General features: G+C 34.2%; 1 protein-coding gene and 1 non-coding gene across 2 annotated transcripts in view; one reads left to right on the top strand and one right to left on the bottom strand.

Annotated features, from left to right (window-relative positions):
- The first annotated feature begins 249 nt into the window (after window positions 1-249).
- The window catches only part of LOC119836768 (retina and anterior neural fold homeobox protein 2-like), a 37,940-nt gene continuing 11,968 nt past the window's right edge, over window positions 250-26,221 (top strand). The window contains exons 1-2 of the mRNA XM_038362225.1: window positions 250-655; window positions 13,444-13,673. Of these exons, the coding sequence (XP_038218153.1) occupies window positions 250-655; window positions 13,444-13,673 (636 nt within the window). The remainder of the gene's footprint in view (window positions 656-13,443; window positions 13,674-26,221) is intronic.
- Window positions 3,692-3,806, bottom strand: Trnal-caa. Its single transcript has 2 exons — window positions 3,769-3,806; window positions 3,692-3,736 (listed from the first exon to the last, which is right to left on the bottom strand). It is a non-coding gene; the product is annotated as a tRNA-Leu (tRNA).

Below are 26,221 nucleotides of genomic sequence, written 5' to 3'. Positions count from 1 at the left end.
AACAGTTCAAAGAACTAACGCGTCTCACAATCGACCCAATCAGAGGTGAAAAACACTATTGAACGCTGGAATACCGCGAGGAACGAAGGGGAAAATGCTAATACTCGCGCCTTCCCAAACAAAATCACTTCGCGACCCCAAATTCGCACTTTCAATGGGCAATTTCGCCCCCAGGCTAACTCCGCCCCTTCGGAACCCTGGCGGAGGTGTAGGCGCGCGCGATCAGTCACGCTCCGACCGGCGAGCAGCATGGATGTGTCCGACGACCGCTTCTACGGCTCCCAGACGCCGGACCGCTCCGACACCAACAGTCCGCGCTCGCAGATGAGCAGCCCCAACTCGGCCTCCTCCATCAATGTCACCGACCAGTCGCTGTCCATGTCGCAACACCAGCAGAACCTGGAGACGCTCAACCGAATGGGGATGTTCTTCCATGCCCAGCAGATGCATCTCAACCAGAGTTTCGACGCGGTCAAGTCTAGGTTAGGGCTGACTCAAGTGCCTAGTGTTAGTCAGGGTCCGCGGCATACGATAGACGCGATCTTGGGACTGAACGCGGGCAGACAGAGAGTGAGTGAGTTCGAGCACAGACGCGAGGAGCGGGAAAGAGACTGCGAGCCCGTGCCCGTGTCGCCCGGGGCCGTCGAAAGTGCCGGTGAGTTTCAGACATGACTCTCTTTACTAGATTCAACTTTTCCGTACAGTTGTTAGTCTTTTGATATTCAGGCCCTCGTTGTTCGTAAAAAGACATCCGTAGAAATTTTTCAATATTTATTTTGGAAGAATATCATATTACATTTATTACATCACTTCTGAATAGTGCTCTGTTGATGAAATAGTTTTCATGATATGGTCATAACTTCCCAACATTAGTCCTTTCAACAATACAAACCTAAAAATTATACCTCTTATAGTATTAGAATAGATACAGCTGATAACACTATTTCTATAGCTTATGTGTTATTCTGGTACATAAGCCACATCGTCAAAATCCGACCAGTAGTTTTCGCGTACATTCTTACAAACTGTATATTATTAGGATGTTGTTTAGTACGTTTCGCTTAATATTTACGTCACTATAATTTCACTTAAAAATGTTAATTAGTTATCTCGAATTGACGACAAAACTTTTGAAAGTTAAAAGAGAGACAAATGAGAATATAGCGTGTATAGTTCGAGCGACAACATTTATGGCTGATAAAAATTATATTTTTACTAGCTGCACGTCCCGGCTCCGTCCGAAATAATATAAACTATCCTATCTTTTTTAAGTTGGATCTAACTGCACATAGTGTGCAAATTTGAAATTAAAATCGATTGAGCAGTTTAAGAGTCCATCGCGGAAAAACAACGTGACACGTAATTTATATATATTAAGAAAATTGTATTTAAGCTTATTTTACCAATTATAGATTTTTTGTTAGTGGCACTAAAGGTTTTATCATAATGTGAAAAAATAAAAATTGAGCGTAGCTTTCTTAGTTTGTTTGCATATGAAACATTTCTATAAAATTTATACCGTTAACTGATTAAAACGAAAATTAAAATTATAGCATTTAGTAATTGGATCTACAACTTGCTATGTATAGAAAATCTTTTAACAAACTCTTAAAATATTTCATAACAGGTACACATTTTTTTTTGCTGTAGCCGCGGCTTCGTTCGGACAGTAGTTTAATAGAGGTTATTATAATTATACATAAAACCTTTCCCTTGAACCACTCTTACTAGTTTCAAAGGTCTAAAAATACATACAAACATACATACATAGGTACGGACGTGAGAAGCGACTTTGCTTTATACTATGTAGTGACAAGACAGATATCTGTTGCCAAATAAAATAAAATAAATTGATATTATGTAATTCACAATTACTTGACTTTCTATATGACTTCTAAGTGGGAGTCCGAAGACAAATTAATTAATATTGATAATTGACGCTTATCATACTAAATAAGGTAAATTTATAGCTTGCTAATTTAAAATTATAATAATCTACAATTAGCCAAGCGCCTCACTAGTACAATATTCTTTAGTATCATTAAAGACATAATATTATCACATGAACATAACCAAATGTTTTCAATCTTAGAGGGATAGATAGTTTGAGACTCGAGAAAGGACGTAGGTAGGATAGTTTTTATCTGAAAATTTAACGGAAACGAGGATTATGCGGAGAGATGCCCTGGGCTGTATCTATAGGCATATTTTTCTTTGACTACACGGGCGGGTAACTAGTTATTTTATATATATCTGGTATATATTACTGTTCGTCTCGGCTTCGCGTGTGGTATATTATAGCCTATGCCACTCATTGAAGTTGCAGCTTTCCAATGGTGAAAGAAAGAAATCGGTAAGGTGGTTTTTGGGTGAAAACTGTACAAACAAACAAAATTACAAAAGTATAATATTTATAATATTAGTGTAGGTAGAGCTACTGAGTTAATAATAATTTTGAAAAAGTCGTAGTACCTTCCTTGAAAACATTTTTAGCATAAATTCGAATACCTGTTTTTTATTAATTGTTTTGCCTGTCAAATGTGAACAGATGTTGAATCAGGTTTACATGCGCCAGTAGCTAAATATAATTTTCGTACAAAACTAATAAAGCTAATAGTTAACGCTTTGCTTTGGCAACTATCCCTACTATATAATATTATAAATGCGAAAGTAACTCTGTCTGTCTGTCTGTCTGTAACGCTTTCACGCCTAAACCACTGAACCGATTTTGATAAAATTTGGTATGAAGATATAATTGAACTTGGGAAAAGACATAGGATACTTTTTATCGTAAAAAAAGGGTAGAATGGGTTGAAAGAGGGGATGAAAGTTTGTATGAAAGTTCGTTATTGTCAAACCGATTTTGATGAAACTTGGTATGAGGATGGAGCTAAACGTGGGAAATAACAAACCATACTTTTTAATGCCAAGAAAATACTCCTTACCATGTCGCGCGATGTAAGCGAATTCTACGCGGGCGAAGCCGCGGGCGAAAAGCTAGTATTATATATAATCAAGTAATAGTCATATGAGTAGATTTAAGTTAAGTTACATAGCGACGGCAAATTTTGCTGAAATTTTGCAAATTTAAGATGTAAAAAATTTAAGACATATATATTGCCTGAATAAAGTTTCAAAATAAGTTTGAAGTAAGGGTACTTAAACAGTATCTGAAAAAAAAAAGACAAGTATATTATGATTGAATGAAATCATTACTAATCGGATGAGTCATTGATACATTTAGAAATTATAGCCATTTTAAAAGATTTAAAACGCGATTTATTCATTATGTTATTTATTCATTGATATATAATTTTTAAAATTGTTTAGGAGATACTTATGTACTATAGAAACTAATAGGAAATTTAAATTAAACATATTACTTATGTACTATAATTATCGACATATTAAATAAACTATTATTGTTATAGAAGAAACGTAGTAACTATGTATAAAGTGGATAATATGTGGTAGTTCGATGAATATATGTTTGCTTTATGATCATTAAAATACTACAAAAAAATATTTCTATACGCGTACGCCTGATATACCGCGGACTGAATATATCTAAATAAAAAAGCTGAATAAAAAAAATATGCAACTGCTTTTTGGAAACAAAAATTTATTAAAAGAAAAATACAAAATGCATTGAATTCATATTATTATTGAAATAAGAAAAAATAAAAAGTTTTGTCAGAAGTGGGATTCGAACCCACGCCCTCAGAGAGGACCAGAACAGCTCAGACCTGCTCGGCAGGTAAGGTTTCCCTTGAGTCTGGCGCCTTAGACCGCTCGGCCATCCTGACAGATACGACGCGGTGCGAAATTATAGATTGTTTCTTATTTACACAATTAATTTTTATGTACTATGTGTATAGTCTAGTAGTTGTATTGATTTTTTGAGAAAATATTCGTCTTGTAAATGCCGTTATTTAATAATCTGTGGTTTTATTTTAATTTTTTTTTGTTTGGCGATAAATGGTAGGAACGATTATAATTAAAAAATAAGTGTAGGTAGGTTATAAAAATCATACTATAAGACAATGTGTAGTAAAATAATAACCAATTATATTCTATGATATTAGTAAAAATAAAAATGAATCTCCTTTAATTTAAAGAGATATGAATAAATAATATGAAAAGAAAAAAAAAAGTGATTCTAAATAGTTAAAAAAAAAAAATTATCACTCTGACCAACGGACTTATGTACAGACCTTATCTACACTAATATTATAAAGAGGAAAACTTTGTTTGTTTGTTTGGTTGTAATGAATAGGCTCAAAAACTACTGGACCGATTTAAAAAATTCTTTCACCTTTCGAAAGCTACATTATCCAAGAGTAACATAGACTGTATTTTATTTTGGAAAAAATAGGGTTCCGTAACATATCTTTCTTGAAACATCCAAACCATATATAAAGCCACCACCTATAAAGCTAAAGGTTAGTTAGTTCGTTTGATATTATTTAAACTCAAATATATAACTCTATCTCGCAATAATTCAGATATTCAACTGGACAGCTATATATTATAAAGCTGAAGAGTTTGTTCGTTTGTCGCAGGAACTACTGGTCCGTTTTGAATTCTTTCAGTTTTAGATGCCCTACAATAAAAGTATTGAGGGAGAATTTAGACTTTATAGTACCACGGGCGAAACCGGGGCGGACAGCTTGTATCAGAATAAATGTCTATTGTTAATCTCGTAAATTATCTAAAAACCTATTAATACTGTTCGTAGCGTAGGTACCTAATACCTTAAAACGATTAGGAAATATATTGATAATTATCAAATATAATTCCAATAAATTATAATTAGTTGTTATTTTAAGCGTATTTACTTTATTTATTTGATTTTTACTTAATATATATCCAATCTCATATTATATATAAATTGAGAGTGTAACATTAACTTAGCATGCATAGCGAGACATCCCATCAAGCATTTAGTAAGAAGTATAAAATTATAATTTAATATAATTTCATTATCATAATTATCACTACTATATTTATAAAGTTGAAAGTAACTCTGTCGGTCTGTGTCTCTTCTTAAGGGCTAAGCTGCTTAACCGATTTGGATAAAATTTGATACAAAGATAGTTTAAAATCCAAGAAAAGTCAACGGGTAATTTTGTATCCTAGAAATCCCACGAAAACCGGGACTATACGGTTCATACCCCGGGACTGTCTTTTTCTCCGACACCGCGGGCTGGAAAGCTGGGATACTTTGTTATAAATCAAAATGCCGTGATTTAGTGCCGGGACTCAAATGGCTCAAACTAAAAGCCTCATCGACCCAACTTGCAGATATGTCAGTCCATTTTCTTCAATTTTCTTTTACTGATCTTGGTACGACATTTAAAGAATTTATCTAAATTAATATTTTCAAGGGTATTTTTTTTATAAGTTTGTAAGTTTTTTTTTAAATATGTTTGTAATGTTTTCACGCAAAACCCACTGGACCGATTAAAAAAAATTCTTTCCCGAGAAGAAAGCTGCCTCTCACTGAGTGACATAGGCTATATAAGTTATACAAGCGAAGCCGGGGCGAACAGCTAGCCTGTTAAAATATAGGACATTAAACGCGTCTAAATAGCTTGGTTCTATGAAAATTGTATAAAATAATATAGAAACTTAACGGATATTTCCGTTAAAGTAAAAAACAAATTCAAAGGCAATAATAACATAATTAATATACTTTCTAGTCTCTCCATGATTTCTATTTTACCTAGTTCTCTTATGTACCATGACATTAAATTATACTTTATGTAAGTAACTTTTTTGTGCTATGTTCAAAATAACAAGTCTAAGAAACATCATGCGCAACATATTATATCATATTATTTATATATAAATATCCACATAACATAACATATGTATTATTCCTAAATATAATATATCTAAATATAAATAAATACTGATCATCTTATATACATAAAAGAAAGTCGTGTTAGTTACACTATTTATAACTCAAGAATGGCTAAACCGATTAGGTTGAAATTTGGTACAGAGATAGTTTTAGACCCGAGAAAGGACATAGGATAGTTTTTATCCCGGAAATCTAACGGGAACGGGAACTTTGTCGGTAACCCCCCGAGTCTATCTTACCCGTGACTACGCGAGCAAAGCCGCGGGCGGAATGCTAGTTCAATATAAAATCCTCACATTCTCTTAAACTACGTCGCGTCATTATAATACTACCAATGTGAAAAATTCTTTACATAGTATATTTGAGCCTTTTCATTTACTAACTACTAATATTATGAGTTTATAACAATGGATTAGTGAGACATTCTTACACCTCACACAAAAACAGCTGATCGGATATGTTATATTTCTTAAGACGAATGCAGTTAAATATGTATAAAAATATCGGATATGTATACAAAGTGATACATTATAGTTCTAAATTTTTTGTATCTGGATACCGATAGCCTACCTGAGCTCCAGCTAGTGCTTACCACGCTAATTACTTTAAAAAGATTACACAATTTTGTAAACAGCCAAACCAATCGTGCGATCGATCGGCCGACACATCGAATGTGCCTTAATGATTTTAAATCAGTTGCCCAATAATTGGCAGACTTCGGAGCAGTTGACGGACGTGTCCGGTGTTCGATAATTATTTATATTGAAAGTAATTAATAAGTTGACTATTATGTTTAAATGTGCACTCCGTTTAATGTTTGCTAATTGATAATTGATGTATGCTTTTAAAATGTTTAATTGCTGAAAGTTTTTAGCTGCGTTCGTTTTGCAGTGTTATTGCGCATTTTTTTAGTAGGTAGGTATGTACTTAAGAAGTTTGATAGTTGATATTTTACTTTTATTAGATTTATAATTGAGCAGGTACTTGATATTTTCTGAAAAATGCTGAAGAAACATATATTTTTTTTGTTGTTAAACAAAGTAATTCTTAAGTACAGAGTTCACTAAATTTAATACTTACCCTGTACCTACGCTAGGATGGTTTTTAGATTGGAAGGAAAATGATTGTGAAAAAATATGTGGACATAATATATAAGTAATAATAATTTTTTATTGATGTGTTCTTGCTCAGAAAAATGTGCAGGCGCATGTATTTTTATCGGTTGTTAATAAATTTCTTTGTATGTAATCTATGTTTAAACTCTTTCCAATCTTTTTATCTATCTACGTATCACACGCACATCAACGCTCACACTTAGAGATAATTACATTGATAGTATTTACACGTGAATGATTCTTCTCTTTTCTTTCTATGTGTGTATGTGTGTGTGTGCATTAGCGGTGATATCACGCACACAAATTAAAACATATCCGTTTATAACGTGATAGGTAGAGTTTATTCGGGAGGTATCCTACTATCCTATTAAATATTAGTAGGATAAATGCGAAAGTTTGTTAGGATGTGTGTGTGTTTGTTACTCTTTCACGCAAAAAGTACTGAATCGTTTGCAATGAAATTTGGTAGGTAGACAGCTGGACAACTGGAATAACGTATAGGCAACTTTTTATCCCGATATTCCTACGGGATACGGACTTACGCAGGTGAAACCGCTTGGCGCAGCTAGTAAGATACAAAACTGGAGGGATTTTACTATCACATCTTTCCAGCTGACGTCTGCAATGCTTTGCGGCATATCCTCATTCGTAATCCAAAATAAACAAACTTAAATTATTACCCATAAAATGTGTTGTTTACGCCTAATTACTAATTTTATTCGTCCAGGCAAATCGTTACTCGTTCCAAAAATTAACATTACACAATCATAAATCGAAGTCCCCAGTTATCAATTACAATCTCTTAATGTACCGTGAATATTTCGAATGAGTACATTTAATAAAACGCTTCAATTTTGACATTACAGTCACTTCAATGTAATTTATACGCAAGAGACCCCTCTTTAAGTATTTCAGGGTAAACATACAAACCAAATATGAAGCGAGGACTAACACGATTATAAAACATCGCGTGCTCCAGTAATTCGTTAATTATGGGAGCGATATAATAAAATTTGTTTTAATTAGCAGTTCGCTATTTAACCTTCTGCGTCTGACGGTAATGGCGTATTGTTGTAAACTTTACATGCCTTGGTCGTTAAGATTTTATTTTTATTAGGTCAAATTTGCTACCGCGTAACTCGTAAGTAACAAACGTTAGTTTAATTTGAAAAACAAATTACAGAGCATTACGTGTGTAATCAAAAATAAAATCCTTAGTAATAATATTGGCCGAGATTCTAGCACCAGTTCTAATGATAGACCATTACCTTCCCAACAACTGTAGTTTTTTTATAGTGGTATTAATAGGTACCTAAATCAAATATTTTCTAAGAGATACAGTGTCACAGATTACACACAGTAATTTATTTATGCTCAGAAACTTACAACATAGAATTTAGGTATTAAAATAAAATCAGTCATGAGCGAGTCAAACTCACACCACGAAGGGTTCCGTTTAAATACGCCAAGCAGCACCGGTATGCCAAAAAATCGAGGTTAAGCAATAGTTGGGACGGTCATAAATTCGATGGGTGAATATTTTTTTGCAGTTACTCTTTAGCATATTTCTATAGAACCCTTAGTATTGCTACTTGCACCTTACCGTTTTTTAACAGAATTTATAATATTTGTAGTGTTTTTAAGAAATAAAGATAATAAGTGTATGTAGTTGCACATTTATTTGTGATATAAAAACAAATATGATTATATGCGATATGTCTCTTTATTTAGTAAAAATACAGACAAATTTATAAATGAGCGAAGTGAGTCACAATTCAGTGAAATTACATAATATATAAGTTTTTGTTACTTTTGATTTTTTGTAACTAAAATCGCAATATTATCCCATCCTCAATGTTTATTGAATATACACTATAATTATCGACACTTGTCTAAATTTGTACTTTAAATTTCTTATGAATATATTGCATAATGACATAATTTGTAATGCATTACAATATAGTAAACTAATAGCGTCCATTGATTGAAACAATAATTGTAATTCCTGAACATACAACTCGTCCAATAATCGGGCAACACACAACTATAATGGAATACAAACCAAATATAGTGAATCGTTTATCTATCTGTCCATTAGGAAACGGCAGGCGGCGGTCACCCAATAATCGAATAGCAACGTAATAGCGATTGCAAATCGATTGTCACCGCAATCGACTTCCCCCTTACTAATCAACCTCTCGATTATTGTCCGATTATTCGATTCGAATCGATTCTGATTGGTTACCCTCGCTTGCGCAAATGTTTGCTTTGCTGTACCTATGGCTTGCTGAATGCGATTATTAAATTTCTTTCCCTGTGGTACAGTGGTTAACATGCAGACAATGCAACGATCGTAAGGTCTTTATAATAAGTATCATCTATGCCTATTAAGATATAGTGCTCAGCTATTATATCTATATATTATATATAGTGATATCCTGAGTTTCATTCCTATTGGAGGCTCAAGAAATTCTATTTGACATGGCTATCAATGTAATTACTATCTTGACCGTATAGACGAAGCGAAAACTTAGGTGGGCATTCACGGTCAATCCAACGCATGAAATGGCGCAGGCCACGCCCACAATTTGACCGTGCATGTGAAATCCCGATGGCCAAGAGTTATAAGTTGTATTTCCGCTCACACAATTTAGTCTAAATCATTTTTTATCGCATCAAATGGATTCACCGTTAATTCCCGCCTTTAGGAATGTGAAAAGCATCTGCCTTATAATTCCCCACCAGAACTGGTAAGGAAAGCGCTTCAAACCTAGATGAATAGTTAACAACGACCAGTGAAAACAATTGCGAAATGTATCTATGAATATGTAAATACAAATGAAATAAATTTAGAAAGTTGCAACCAAAAACATTACAAACACAATTACTATTTCAAAACGCCAATTTACATTAGTACAAAATCATTTCCATTGATCGCAATGAGCGAGATGGAATCCGATCGCTGCTTTGTTATTACTTATTACCATTAGGCAATAAAATTAAACAGCACTCAAAATTATTAAATACGAAGAGCTGAATACACAGCACGGTAAATCTGACACGTGATTAGGGTACAGATGAAAAAACAACGCGCCATTATGACCATAATGCTGCGGCTGTTGCCAGATTAACAATAATTATTACAAAAAAGACAAGATCGTATCGTGATAAGTGTAAAACATCTTAATGCGTCCATAATATTTTTATTTGTTTTCAACCGCTTCGGACAGCCCGTCCCTCTCTCGCTTCGTTCACGTCTCGAGAGGGAGCGAGACGGCTATATAGTAGCACGATTTTGACAGCTGTATCTTTGACAACTTTTCTGTACATTTGATTTCTTAATCGTCGTTGCGAGTGACATCTTGTGAGATAGCTCGGAATTGAATTAAAATGTTTGTACAATCTTATTTAGTTCAGATGAAGCGATTGCGACATCGACTAATTGATTGAAGTTAAACGCTATTCAAGTAACACTTGTGACTGGGCGCGCCTCACGCCCGCGACATTCTCATCAGATTACATGTATTTAATTTATCTGTGATTTTGTTCAACTGATATAACTCTGCGTTTTCGACTAGTAGGTACATTTGGAAAATCTAATAATATTGTGAAACTGATATATTTTTATCACAAACGTCTATCTGTATTTGATATGTAAATCTGATGAGTTTGTTTGTTTCAAATCCTTGAAACAACTAGACAGATTTCTAAAATTGTTCAGCGTTGGATATGTACGTGATACCACAGGCGAAGCCGCGCGTAACAACTAGTAAGATATAAAATTAAGGATTTTGTAGATTAGATTTAAAACTGTTGTAATTGAAGTGTTTGATTAAGAATGTTTAACATTGTGAAATCATTTACAATTTCTGCAATTACAAAAACACTAAATGTTCGACTCTAAGTTTGTGTAGTGTGTGACGCGACTGTTTTCTTGAAAGATGACTCTACGAATAATATATTTAATAAACTTGCCATATTCACGTTTCTAATTAAAATGACTGTATAGGTTTTTACGTACATTTTTGTTAATTAGAACACATTTTTTGCAAATTTATTATTGGTTTTTAACTTTTTTTGTTACTATGCGTTATTATATATCTTAATTAGAATATGTTTACTTTAAGCAGGAAATAATTTCGTTAAACTCATTTGTGATCTTACACAGAAAAACAATTCAATTCAATCAATTTTAATTTTATAAACATTGGTTTTTTCGTTGGTGACTTCTATTGTATTAAAAGAATATTTCATTAAAAGCATAATTCACCTGAAACACCTTTATGTGTAAATTCTAGATAGGAAGTTAAAAGCTAGTCGTCTATAAATTAGTGAAAAGAGTTATTTATGAGACAATCGTGCAAGTAAACAGTAGTCAAATATCCATTTCAACTCACCATAATGACTGTGTTATCCTTGATCAGTGATAGGCCTTTCACGCAAGCTGAACCTATGAATTATGTTTCATAAAATGCTAGGGTTCTTCAAATAACGCTTACGTTATCCTACTAATATTATAAATGCGAAAGTTTCTAAGAATGTGTGTGTGTTTGTTGCTCTTTCACACAAAAACTACTGAACCGATTGCAATGAAATTTGGTACGTAGATAGCTGGACAACTGGAATAAAATATTTTTATCCCGATATTCCTACGGGACACGGCCTAACGCGGGTGAAACCGCGGGGCGCAGCTAGTAAATCTATAAGTTTGTGTGGATACGAATGTGAAAATGTCTGCTTAATATTTTACTTATAAGATCTAACGTCATTTATATGACGGATAATGGAAATTTGGTAGGTATAATGCAGAAAGAATACAGTACCCATAAGTTTTTTTTAATAGCTGTCTATTTATCATCATCATCAGCCTATATATGTTCCCTCTTGTCAGGGTTCAGGCCCAACACCAACACGATGGCCAAGTGCGGGTTGGCAAATGTCACATAATATGACTATTTCTTTCCCTTTTTATCAAACTACTCGAGTGAAGCAGAAGCGCTCTAGATATTATTTCTAAAAACAATGAATTATACGCTTTAAATTCTTTGGTGTTTACGGCCAGACTAATTAACAACATTTATTTTCTATCCGATATAAATAATATGTTACCTCATCCACATGTTTGTGGCAGAAAATAGTATTATTTATTGAAAGATATTTCACCACTAAAACGTACATTCATCATTGCAAAAACACAACATCGCATCTGAAGCGAAACCCACTACAATCCAGCTATATAAATCACAAACATGAACGCAGTGTTCTGTCCGTGTATCCAAATTTGAATATAATTGCATTACAGCCGTCTCTCACTCATTAACATAAACAAACACTCTAATTGTTATGTTTGATTCACAGTGCGGACGGACTTGGCAAATAATTTAGGGCCTCATTGTTTTTAACCTAAATATTTAGACCAAATACTTACTTATATAAAACTTATACTACCCTTCGACCGATGGCTTCGTCCGCATAGTCTAAGACTTAACAAATCATATCGCAAAATTTATCTTGATAACTAGCTGTTGGTAAAAAGAAAATTAAAACCGGTTGAGTCGATTTTGAGTTTATCGCTAAAGGCAGACGCGGCGGAGGACTTAATTTTATAATATCAAGTGATGTGACAAAAACCTCGCACTCTGTCTGTAAGTTAAATTGCAACCTTAATCAGAAAAAACAGAGTAAAAGGGTGGAAAATAGATTTTTTTAAATACACAATATAACAAAACTTGAAGAGGGTGGATATTTGTGTGAGAAAAATAAAGTTAGCGCAAGCTAATTTGGAAAGGGAATTTTGTGAGCACTTTTCATCAGCCGCTTACAAAATCTCAAAATTATAATGTGTAAAAGATGTCGAGATACCAATATTACATGTATCTAAGAGTTCCACAGAAGCATGTAATACAATAAGTATGTTGGGGCCTCTCCACACAAATGCCCCAAACACTGAAGTACACCCATTTACCCGCTGATTGGTACTTCAATGATATATGTGTTTGCACACCACTTATCTATGTTATTGCTGATGTGGATTTAATGCGGTTTGCTGTAGGCCTATAATAATACCTTGCCATGGACTCGCTTCCTTGTTTAGCAGTATTTAGTAGTTTATGAATAACGTTGATTTATAAGTGCACGATCAGAAGGTGGTAATTTGTTGCAGCTTTGCGTTATACTCGTGCTCTATGGAAGTTTCTAATCATTATGAGTCTTCGTGTATTGCCATAAGCTACAGAAGCCATTATTGTGGACACATTAGTCTTTAACAGATTGAAAAATATGCAAAAAAAAACAAAATAGAGAACATTATAAAGTGATTTTATAAATGATTAAAACGGTTTAACAGGAATTAGACATTTTTCACATAAATTAATCATCGAAAAATATTCAGTTTTCAATATTGACTATTTTGTAATTAATAACAATCCAATTAATTACTCACAAAAAACTGGCCATCCCCAGGCGAGGGTTCTTGCAACAGCAACGACGGATACCACCCCCAGGACAAATCGGACGACGAAGGTCCGCCGGCTAGCGCGGAGGACAAAAAGAAGCATCGCCGCAACCGCACCACCTTCACCACTTACCAGCTGCACGAGCTGGAGCGGGCCTTCGAGAAGAGCCACTACCCAGATGTGTACTCGAGGGAGGAGCTCGCCATGAAGGTTAACTTGCCGGAAGTTAGGGTCCAGGTGAGTGATCAATTTTGCTTCACAACAATAACAGTTGGATTATCTTCAATGTCTGTTTTTAAAAATATAAAATTGTCTCTTTATCATACGAGTATATGTCTATCACACCTCATTAATATTATAAATGTGAAAGTTTGTATGTTTGGGTGTTCGTCCGTCAATCACGCTGAACGGATTATGATGAAATTTGGTAAATAGACAAGTTAACAGTATGAGCTGACTTGGGTGATAGGATGCTTTTTATCCCGATTAAATGCTGCCTTGGTATAAAACAGATAATTTTGGTATCCGGGCGGACCCGGGACAAGCGTCTAATATGTAATATAAAGCCTTGCTTGATACATTGTGATAGACCTTCGGTATTGCCGTATTGATGGTATATAGCCTAAAGATAAATGGACTGTCCAACGGAATTATATTTCAATTCGATGCAGACTGCGGTAGTTCCTGAGTAGCTTGTTCAAACAAACTCTACAGCTTTATAATATTAGTTTCGGTTTCTGGTTACCAGGTCTATACTATACTGTTATGCTGAGTTATTAGGGCATATTGCTTCTGTATTAAATATTGATATTAATTTACACGATATAGTAGATTTTCAATTCATGCAAAAATCGTCTGAATTAAATGTTCATTATTAGGCAGCAGTTGTATTAACGTTAGAATTGATGTTATTTAAAAATCATTGTGTTTTTGATAATCCTGAAGTTAGGATACTAAAATAACTATAATATATATATAAGTATGTTTAATAGACATCAACCTAATACAATTCTAAAGTTTCGCAGATAAATTAAATAAAATATACGTCAAATCCCACAACAGCCGTACATTTAATAACTAATAATCGACGATTAAAGCATCCACAAACGGTTCCGAACAAACCCAATTTTTCACTTAAGCAAATAAACCGCATTTCGAATCCAATCCCGTCCATAATTCAATATCGGAAACTAAACGAAAAGCACCCTTTACTAAGTAAAGTTCGCAAACAAAATTGGCTTCAAATATAATGAACCCAAGGGGTTTAGCTACCCCACTGGAGCATATGTCAAACGAACCCCAATGTTGGAAAAAACCTTCCACATAATACAAAAGTTATCAGGGAACACGATTTGGGGATCCTTTCAACTTGGACATGCCTTAATTGCTTCTTATGCCACATTGAAAATAGCATCCATTTTTGGCATTTGTGCGCCGCTCTAGTGTCGGCGGACACAACCATTCTAATGGAGTGGCACTTGATTTTGCAAACTAAGCTGTTACGTATGAAAAAATGAAGTCTTTAATGTTAATTACCTGGTTATAAAACCTTGAACATTGTAGATAGCAGTTGTGTGTAGTTAGTAGTGCAGACTATTTCCATAAAACTACGGAAATAGTTTGCAAAGTCCCCACCAATAACATTAAAATTTTGAAAGTACTAAAAACTTTTATTGTCCTGAGATCTATGAAGATTGTTTCGTATAGTCAAATGAAACCGCATAAGAATTATGTGTGTTTCTGAACACCCCAGTAGCGCCCATTCTTTCAGCAACAAACGCTTAACTAAAACTTTGTCCCTTGCGTGACTCCCACCAATTTATCACCATTCGTAATAAACGCACATTGTAATCGCTATAACAAAAGTAAAGCTGATCGCTCACCGCTTTAACTGGCACTAAACACACCTCACTGTAACGCAGTTAATAAAGGGGTACAAATGTTTTCGATGGGAAAGCACTCGCTGCGCATTCCTTCTTACACCTAATCTATTTTGCTAACGGGTTTTTAATTGTTACAGCTTTAAATAACTTTACAAGTTTAGGTTCTTGTAGCAATTTTTTATCTAGGTTCAGAAATAACTTAATGTTTATATGTATCTACAATTAAGCATTAGTCTATGGTTATAGGAAACTACATTTATGTAAATTTCTGATTGCGTCGCCTTAGTACAGCTCTAACGATTTAACTCTGAGGGCATTTAGGTTTCAAAACGTTCTTAATCTGTAGGTATGGTGATTTTGTTTCACTGATTTTGTTAATTTCGCTAGAACCGATGTTATGATTTATGATATCTGATTAGTTTAATGCTTTGATATGCATTCTCACTTTAACAATTACTCTTATTCGAATTATTCATCTTCCAGTTTTCTGGTATCACATATGACTTAATCATCATCCTGTGATTATAAACAATCCATTGCATCACATGTAGAACCTGCATTGTCAAATCTATACTGTAACTACCAGTCGCGTGCCCAGGGTTCGCCCGAAGAGACACTGGATGAAACAAAACAACATAAACAGATTCTTTTTTAATGGATCGACTAGATTTGAGTTAAATCTTTAGGGGAAACAAAATTTCCTTATTATTATTGTAATATTTGGATAGATAATGCTGCAATCAAGTTTGATTATGCGGTTATCTATCTATCTATCTATCCAAACAATATATAACTAAAATGCCTCAATATCCCTAACCCTTTAACCTGTCTGCGAGGCAATTAACTGCCCCCAGAATTAGCAGTCATTTCGCCACATCTCATTAACTTTTTCATTACTTTGTGTCCGAACTTCGCTAAAGGACGGTTGCGATGTTTATTTGAGGGGTTTTCTTACTTTGAACGTAAATTTAATGAAAATAAAACACCAGTGGACGAATATGTTATCGGAGATAATTTTGCTAAAGCAAATTTCGTATAGGTTTACAGTTAATTGCAGTAGGCTGCAAATAGTGATAATACATCTGAAAATTGTATACAGGGACAGACAGACAGCGGGAAGCGACTTTGTTTATACTATGTAGTGATTTTTCTCTCATATTTACTTTTAAGTAGGTATAATGTAAAATATGACAAAAAACCGGGTTTTTATGTTATTGTTTCGCATAATTTAAAGTTAAACAAATAATCTCGTCAACAGACATTAATTCGATTGGAGAACTTTCTTAAACGTTTGACACGTACCCATTTAAGTGCCCACTCCCATGGCCCCACGTCGGCTGCGAACGGGGGACCGGCACTTAAATCCCAATATGAGATCTGTTAAAATACTTCAATTAACAATAGTTTAATGGCACTGATTCCGACTGACTGGAGCTGTACAGTGGAATTAGCGAATCAGATAACAGCTGATCATTATCTGTATTGTTGAAGCCGCTACAAAACATGCCTTTGTGTTTGTTACAGTGTTTTTGTATCGCTTCCCGCTGTTTTTTTACTTTCGATTTTAAATTACTCAGCTGGAAATTAGGATACTGGTTAGTTAAGAATGGTCTCTGACTGTACCTACTTATTTAAATTTAGCCGTAGTTTGGGTGTAACTACGTGACGAATAATATGAAATTCAAATATAAATATGGCATTTTATTACCTACTCAACATATAATGACTATTTTACATACATTCAATTTGTAGAAATACCTTTAAATTCAGGCGTAATAAAGGGCGTTTAGAGCTCGCAATCTATATGTACTAAAACAACAAAAGCCTATAAAACCATTCAGAATAAATGGCTCTCAAATCGTCCATCTGTTCACTCAATTGCTTGTCGCTTCACTGGCGCGGTTCACTTGCTCTAATGTGCTAATAAACGACGCGTACTAAACGTTCCTCACGTTATAACTCTGCAAAATAAAACTCTATCGCGTTGAAATAAGATTCAATGTCGGTTGCAACACGGTAAAAGAAAACTTTTATACGTTCCTCGAGTATAGACTTTATCTATTACGAGAAAGGTTCATATTAATTTGACATTCAAATTACTTTCGCATTTCGATTGATTTTTAATCTGTATTTCGTTAATAATTTAATATAATAAACTTTATCTCCAAGCGTTAAGGTAGCCACTTAAACGGCACGTTGATAAAAAGTTTACACGTGATGTATTATTGGAAAACTAACTTTGTTTATTGTCAATTTGGAGTTCAAAACAGCTTAGCAAAAAATATTTTGGTAATAGTAACGATGACTATAAATTTTCGAAATTGTACTTTAGTACTCACGATACATGGTTGAGTTTTCCATGTATCAAACATGTTATATTGAGAATCCAGAGGGTATTTGTGTTTAGTGAACGCTTCGGCTTTCTTTTGATATCCGTTACAAATTGCTGTAAGTTTTTATCGTAATTACAGGGGCTATTGTCAAACGCTTGACACTTGAAGATTATTATGTTTATAATCACAATGAATACAATGTTTTGTTAAAGACTCTTTCTAGTCTTTAGTTATGAGTATTATTTTAATTAAATATACGTAGCAATAATAAAGGAGAGAATAAAAAAGGAGTAAGTTATGTATTGGATTGTATTTATTGGCTTTGTTACCTCAGAAATTTTGTCTAGGTAGACCGATTTTCATGACTGTTTTTTATTTGAAAGCACCTATCTAGCGTGCTCTAATTTAAATTTGGTCTAGCTCTAAAGATTAGAAGTCGAATCATTTATATTGGCTTGTTGGTAATGAGACCACCTCCTATACTCTTTTCATCTAGATAAAAAAATTTTAAACCCGTTCACAATTGCCAAAAATATGATTTAACATATACAAAACATACCTACAGACGTACATAGAACCTTCCTTACGGGATCGTTCGGAAGTTAAAAATTGTTATTTATGGTTTTTGTTAGTTTCCAACAAATTATTTTAATTCTAGAATGTTTCTATTCTTGTCTTATTAAAGTTTTATTTAGAAAATATTCATGCATTTAAAAATCCTTTGGGAAAATAGTAAATCAATAACAAATAAATGTATTTTCTTTCTTTCAAATTAACGCTATGTTCGTACCAGTAAGTATGAAAGATGACAATCCGTGGAATGCTATCGCTTAAGAACCACAGGTCAGTTCTTTGGCATCATTGTTATGTACATATTTTCTTTGGAAACTGCTTTCTGAACCGGTGGTAAATGTTAAAACTGTATAAAATCACGATTCGAAAGTGCTTCTATGAGAAGTCTAAATGAAAAAATAAATGTTTGAGTTTGAGTTCGTCTTGGCGTTTTAAACAAAGATATTACGTAAAAATGTCTCATATTCGTCCTATCCAAAATATACGTGTGTTTTTCATCAATAAAAGAGAAAATTAGAGCAAACAAAAGCTCCCCTCCAATAAAATTATGATAACCGCCATAATCGAACCCCACGATCGTTTGACGGTAATAAATACGGTCACGGCATTACCCGAGTGGCGTGAAAACTGGCGTTAAACGAGCGAGGTAAGCGTGGTATGCAGCAGACACAGTTTAGATGGGTCTTTCGTTACTTGCGGGTACTAGCACAGATGATATAAAGCTATGTATTGGTTAGGTTCGTAATTAAATTGTTATATGCAGGTTTCAAAGAACGTAACAGGCTATACAAATTTTTGTATTAATTGGATGTTTTAGACAATTATAAAATAAAGAGATGGTAAATTCAATATTATTGGATGGTGCAATAATTTACTAAACTACACATACTAATCAGAATCTGGAATATTACTGTACTGTCCAGTATTCTTTATATAATTACATTGATTATTTAATTTTATGCAGAGAGTCTTTTTACTTGTATCGAATCACCGCTATTTATTAAATTTAGAAAAGCTTTATAGTTGTCCGTGTTACAAACCAATAATAACAATAGAAACTAAAAGTTATATTTTTACACGAGAATCATTTTAACTAACTACCGCTCCGACCCGGCTTCGCCCGTGGTAAATAATAGCCAATAGCCTTCCTCATTAAATGGACTACCTAACGCTGAAATAATTTTTCAAATCGGACCAGCAGTTCCAGAGATTAACGCGTTCAACCAAACAAACTCCTCTGATTTATAATATTAGTATAGATATACCACATCTTACTGGACACACAGTCAAGCGACAGACAAACGAAGTTATAATAGTTGATTAATCGGGGAGGGAGCGTGTGGGGGGCGGGGGGGGGGGGGGGGGGGGGGGGGGGGGGGGGGGGGGGGGGGGGGAGGTAATGTAATAACTTACGCGGTTACCTCGTTGACGAGAGCATACATTAATAATATTAATTCGAAAACAACTAGAACTTTGATTGCAAGTGAATTAATCATTGTTGATATTGACGTCCATTTTAATTGAAGTTTTGAATTAAAATAAATTTTCACGTATGTAATTGTTACATATAAAAATGCCAGCAAAAAAAATCACGATTATTAGTTTAATACTAGGAGACGTCTGGAAATCAGCACTGTTTAATGCTCTGGGGTTTTGCAGCAATAGATGAGACGCGGGCTTTAGCTTCTTTATGAGATATGTTACTCGAATTGTATCTAATATAAATAACGCATAAACGATTTTTTTTATTTAACTACTACCAAAAACGCATAAATAATACCTACATCAAATACGAACACATACACACTACGCATTTAACACACACATATAAGTTACTAGCTGCGCCCCGCGGTTTCACCCGCGTAAGTCCGTATCCCGTAGGAATATCGGGATAAAAAGTTGCCTATATGTTATTCCAGTTGTCCAGTTGTCTACATACCAAATTTCATTGAAATCGGTTCAGTAGTTTTTGCGTGAAAGAGCAACAAACACACACACATCCTTACAAACTTTCGCATTTATAATATTAGTAAGATAACATACACTTATGTGCTATGGTGCCGAGGAAATGCTAATAATCTAGGGTCAAGTCCACATCAACAGCTCGCATCACTGCAGGTCGCGGTCGGGCGCTGTAAGTGAGTTACTGCAGTTTTCGTAAACTCAATTACCACGAACTGCTTCCGAACTCTCAAACTGCACAACAATTCCGCAATCACATTAATGATTCGCTGAAAAATCGTCTCAATTTACTTGATGTTAAGACGTTGTTTTGTAATCATGTGCGTCGTTTAACGATGTATAAGTTTAATATAATAGTCTAAAATTTTAATCGACATGTCAATATATTTGATGCGCGAACGATATGAGCCATTTCTTATATTGTTTTTGTAGGATTTCTCTGATTTCCTATTTCTCGTTTGACCTTATTTACGAACGGTTTTGCTAAATTAACATTTTGTCACAGACTATCATTTTCGAACATTTATAAACGACACAACAATTAATATTGCAATCATTATTCACTTATTAAAGCAGATTTGCGAAAATTCTAGAAGGATTTTCTGCGTGAAAAGCATACCAATAGAATTACCGCCTAACAGACGTTGTGCCGAAGATAAATTCGCCGACAATATGATAGACGCTAGGAAGTGTTGCGTGAAACTCAATAACCGAAGCAAAAGCTGTAATTGTGGAGCCTCGTGGGAGTCGCGGCGTGGCGGCCATTTGATACGGGGAAATAGAGTTTGGGCTGATATCGAGGGAGGCCATACACACTGCGAATGTTAACTGTAGCTTACTTTATTAGTTTCATTCTGCTTAGATCTATGTTAGTAACGTGAATATATAAAGAGAACAATATGTATATATAATACAATATGATTCTAACGAGACAATATGATTGTAACGAGACGCATAACGTTAAATATAATTATAAATTTTGAGCAAATAGGTAAACATTTAAATACATAAAGTATGTGAAAGCGATAGAGACTCTTCTAATCAAAAATGACATGGGAATGTGGTATATTCGTTGTTTATATTTGGTATATAAGTACTGAGTGAATGTGGAAACACCATAAAAATATTAGTGAAAGAGAGAGTTGTAGCTGAGATTTTTTTTTCAATAATGTTATTAAATTGTTGTATAGGTAACTTTAGCCTCACATGTATGTTTCTATTTATATACATCCCATCACCGTCTCACTTAAACTCGATTTTGACCCACTTTAAACGTGGTCATATACACATTGTTTTCTTATCATACATCAAACGATACAATATTTTCATATTATCGCCCTAATTAAATTTCCCTTATGTATACTCAATACTCTTGTATAGAGTAGCTTGCTTGCTCTTGCAAGTGAGACAATTAAGTTGGTTCTATCTATATATCAATATTCAATTCAATTAAAGCTATAATAATATTTAAAAATAACCTGTAAATTAATACATACAGTATAGTAAACCGCAGATGTAGGCGCCTCGCGCCGCATTCGCCCGGTGTCGCTATTTTTCGCCCGAGTCTATGGGATCAAGAGATTATGACAGGCCGTAATGGCGCCTAATTTACTGAATGTTGTCATTTGCGGCGAACTGTTTCGTGCGAGGGTGATGGCAGCGGCCTATTTGTATATGAGTATAAAATATTATTTATCTTAGTTATGGACCTGACGTATACAAGTCATGATAAAAGTTTTGGTTAGAGTTAGAGAATTAGATTTTATTGTAATAATACGCCGAATTGTGCCAGCGAAACATGAATGATACTTTTACATCGTCATTTGTACTTGAATGAGCGGATTGGTAAAATATTCCTTCATTCAGACTTATAGATAGTGTGAATAATTCTATAAGCTTAACGAATTTAACTATTCGTCCAATAAACATGCTATTAACTCTTAAGTTATTTTCAATTAACATTGATTGCTTTTCTTCATTAATTTCATTTATAGTTTTGTTAATTGAAGCTATTTCTCCAAATTTCTAATAAAATTTAGAAAATAAACGGAGTTTTATAATTATAATCGCACGTTTCTCTTACGCCCTACAACCCAGTACCAACACAATATATTATTACACGCTCTGTTCAAGAATTATCCATTATTATCGAATCAATACGCACAATACAACAAAACTAATCATAACTTGCTTTGTGCCATAATTTGATTAAAATTTGACGGCTCCTTCCTGTAAAAAAACCCTTTAAAAAACAGGAAATGGCTTAATAAGGGTAATTCAATTAACGGCCAGTGTAAGATGACCCCTGGGTAGTTTTGATCGACAACCGACGGAGCAAAGGTAGAGTTCATTTTATGATGGTCGGTTTTTTAAGATATATGAATGAATTAGTGAATTAATGGTGGGTTCCGAACGTATCATGTCGGTATAAGTTACGGCGGAACTCTTAAACTTGATATTTCCGTTACTTATTTTTGTGAGAACTTGAGAAGGCCGCTCTGCGTAGACCTACTGGCGTGTTTGCATATATTGTGTTTGCAATTTGCTTTGTAGTGTATGTTATGTTGATGAAATAAATAAGCAGTCTGCCGCGAAATACAGAAAAGGTTTAATAATTTTTTCAAATACATCATCATCATCATCATCATCATCAGCCCATATATTCACTGCTGGGACACAGGCCTCTTGTGGATCCTCCTCACAAATACATACCTACATTAAATATAACGGCAAATTACGATATTTTGAGTAATAGTCGAGTAATTTAATGTTAACGAATTATTATAAAAGAATTTTATTATGCAAATTATCAACATACTTTAATTTTCATACGGAACTTGACTGGCCATCACTTAGTTAAAAGTTGCAGCCATCATATCTCATCATATCATATCATATCATATCATCATATCTGGCTCTTAAAAAACTGTGACATTGTCTAATATCTGCAAATCAAATAATAACTTAGGAAATACAAGATCTGTTGTATATCTTAAGTCCCATCATCTTCATTCACATTTCCGTCACAATACGACACTGAAACAAACACAATTCAAGCCGGCGAAACTATTGAAGCAAATGTATCAATGAACACAAAAACCAGCCGTTCCTAAGTGCAGTCTATTGTCCCCAAAGGCTAACCTTCCTTAATACCCTGTATTTAGCGCCAACAGCAACAATGCCGGCTCAACAAGCAGATTATCCGTCCAATTTGACAATTCAATTCATTTCAAATACAATGTTGAGTGTCGGCGCTTCATACAAAACATCGAACTACACACCAAACTTTAACCGTGTCCCCTAGTTATAAAGTTTATAATTGATTATTTAAATTTCGATGTCGTTATTTCAAAAAAGTTCAACCAAAATGCTATTTGCCGTTAACTAGATCGTTTTGAACCTTATCTGCTCGCGAATAAGAGTTATTAGATTTGATCAGGATGCGTGCAAACATCGGCAGTCTCAAAATACCAATTCATGACGACCAGTGTAGAAGACTCATCAAAAAACTAAAGTGAACTCTAAACTATAGTATTAAGGTTCATGTCTTTTCATGTAGTATGGTGATATTTGAGATCGCTAGTTAGCCGGCTCTTCAAAGTAGGCAGTATCAAGGAGTATAATGCTAAAGTTTCGATTTCATCAAAGGGCGGTTTCCTTTGCGTCATCTGCTTATTTTTAGGAATCCGTAATCCACTGATCAATGCTTTCTACCAATTTCTCATAATTCCTGCTAAAAGCTTAAAAAGTAATTTATCAACACTAACTGAATTTTCCAGGTTCAATATGTGTTTAAGAATTTTACGGAACGCATTGTCAATATTAATTATAACGAAAATCTGTTCTGTCTTTTAATTTTCAGAACTCCAACTACTAACAGCTTTTACAATTTTTAAGATTGTAATATCTCAAAAATCGTGGGTAGTGTGAAAAAAAATTACTAATACGTTTTTTGTAGATAATTTTATAATCTACATATTTTGTCTGAGATGATTTTCCGATTAAACTTACCGTTTCCCTGAAAATCGCGAAAAACTCTTTTTTTTTACCTTTGACCTTGAATAGATTGTTTTCCATTCAATGCAATGATTGGTAACTTCTAAATTTTATTTATAATTGTATTTTGAACAACTTCACTGATTTTCGGGTTGTTGTGACTGTGGATCACGGAATGTCCAGATTGACCGGACTATAATATATTTGCGTGTCACAAATCACACGGAAGGCACCAGCTTTAGAAAAATCATCAAAATCGGTTCTCTATGTCGAACGTTTCATTTAAAAAGTAATACAGACCCATATTTATTTAGTGTACAGTATACGTGGAAACTATAGATAAATATACTTCAAAGGGACGGTAAAATATATATGTATCATACTATATTTAGTTATAAATTTTTTCTTTAACCTCTACAGATTTACCTTATATAAAAGACGCTGAGTGTGTCCGCGGCATAATTATATAATTAGCTAATTTGTCGGCGTCTGCAATTAGATCCGAGAATTATGAAATAATTTGTTTATTTATTTTCGCTTAGAATTAATTACGACGGTCTTTGATATAACTGAATTTTATAATGTCTTTATTCTTTCTAATATTTTTTTGCATGTTTTTGAATATTTACTATGGAGTATTTTCTGTTTGAAGAATTCAGTTACTTAAGTTAATTTTAACACATATACAGGATGTCCCAGATTATTTTCTCTTTTATTGTTTAAACTCTACATTTTCACCCCTGACTGACAACGCAGAGCTAGATAAAAAAAAATCAGATCAAATCTGTTATCGTCATTGTGTTAATATATTTTTAGGTGTTCAGTGCATAAAACTGTGACGATTAATCATTGGGAATGTACCAATTTTTAGTTAATTAAAATGAATACTTCACTATAAAGACCAAATAATGAATTCATAAGCAGAGTCGCGCGGCTTAAATTATACAAATAAAATCCTCTCAAACCAACTTAATTAAAAGTAATTAAGTTCGCTTATACACAAACGGTATACACAATAATGAACCTTACCGGTTAACAATACGACTCATAATAGGTTAATCGTGTTCAAAGGCCGAGGCGTCAAAGCTTACGAATTAAGCTCACAGTTGAAATGGAGTTTTGATTTAATTAATTTTAAAGCTGTGTGTGTGCTTTATGTTTTAATTGTTTACGTAGTTGTTAAAGTTGGAGATAAATGATTTAAAGCGGGTTTTTAACACGATTTATTGCCGCTCATTTAATAGAGGACATTGCTTTCTTCTTTTCTTCTTAGTGCAGTGGTGGCTCAGTGGTGAGAACCTCGGACTTCAAAATCGATAAGTCGGGGTTCGAGACCGGGCGAGCGTGCAAGAAATAAATTGATTTTTCAATTTATCTGCGCATGTAGATAACTTCACCACTGCTTAAAACGGTGAAGGAAAACATCGTGAGGAAACCGGCATGTCCGAGAATCAAAAGTTCGACGACATGTGACATCTGCCAACCCGCACTTGGCCAGCGTGGTGGATTATGGCCTGAACCCTCATAGGAGGCCTGTGTCCCAGCAGTGGGAACATATATGGGCTGATGATGATGATTGCTTTCTTCTTTTGTTCATTGATTATAATTATTTGGCTGGAATTAAATCACCGTTTTTAAAATATGTACATGAACAAAACATATCAGCTGTTTTTGTGTTAGTATCTCCCATAGGAATAGACTATCAAATTAACCTGTTGGTGATGTTCTCTGAAAACCCACTTAATTAGCGGAATTCGATTTTCACAAGTACGACACTCACACCAGCCTCTGTTCTGGGTCGGCTGATGGTAAGCGACCAGGACCGCCCATGACATTTGCAGACTTTGCCCCGCAATTGGATTGCCAACTTAAGTGACTAGGGATAAAGAGAGGAAGGGTGGAGGGACTAAAGGATAGCACTGGGAAAGGTTAGGTAGAGGTTACTCGCACTCACCAAAACACAAAATTTTTCACATTCTGCAATACTACGCTGCTCTTCTGTGAGGGTGTGGTACTTCTCCGGTGTGAGCTGGCCCCA

This window comes from Zerene cesonia, chromosome 25, assembly GCF_012273895.1.
Source record: "Zerene cesonia ecotype Mississippi chromosome 25, Zerene_cesonia_1.1, whole genome shotgun sequence".
NCBI lineage: Eukaryota > Metazoa > Arthropoda > Insecta > Lepidoptera > Pieridae > Zerene > Zerene cesonia.
This window is presented reverse-complemented; position numbering and strand designations above follow the sequence as displayed.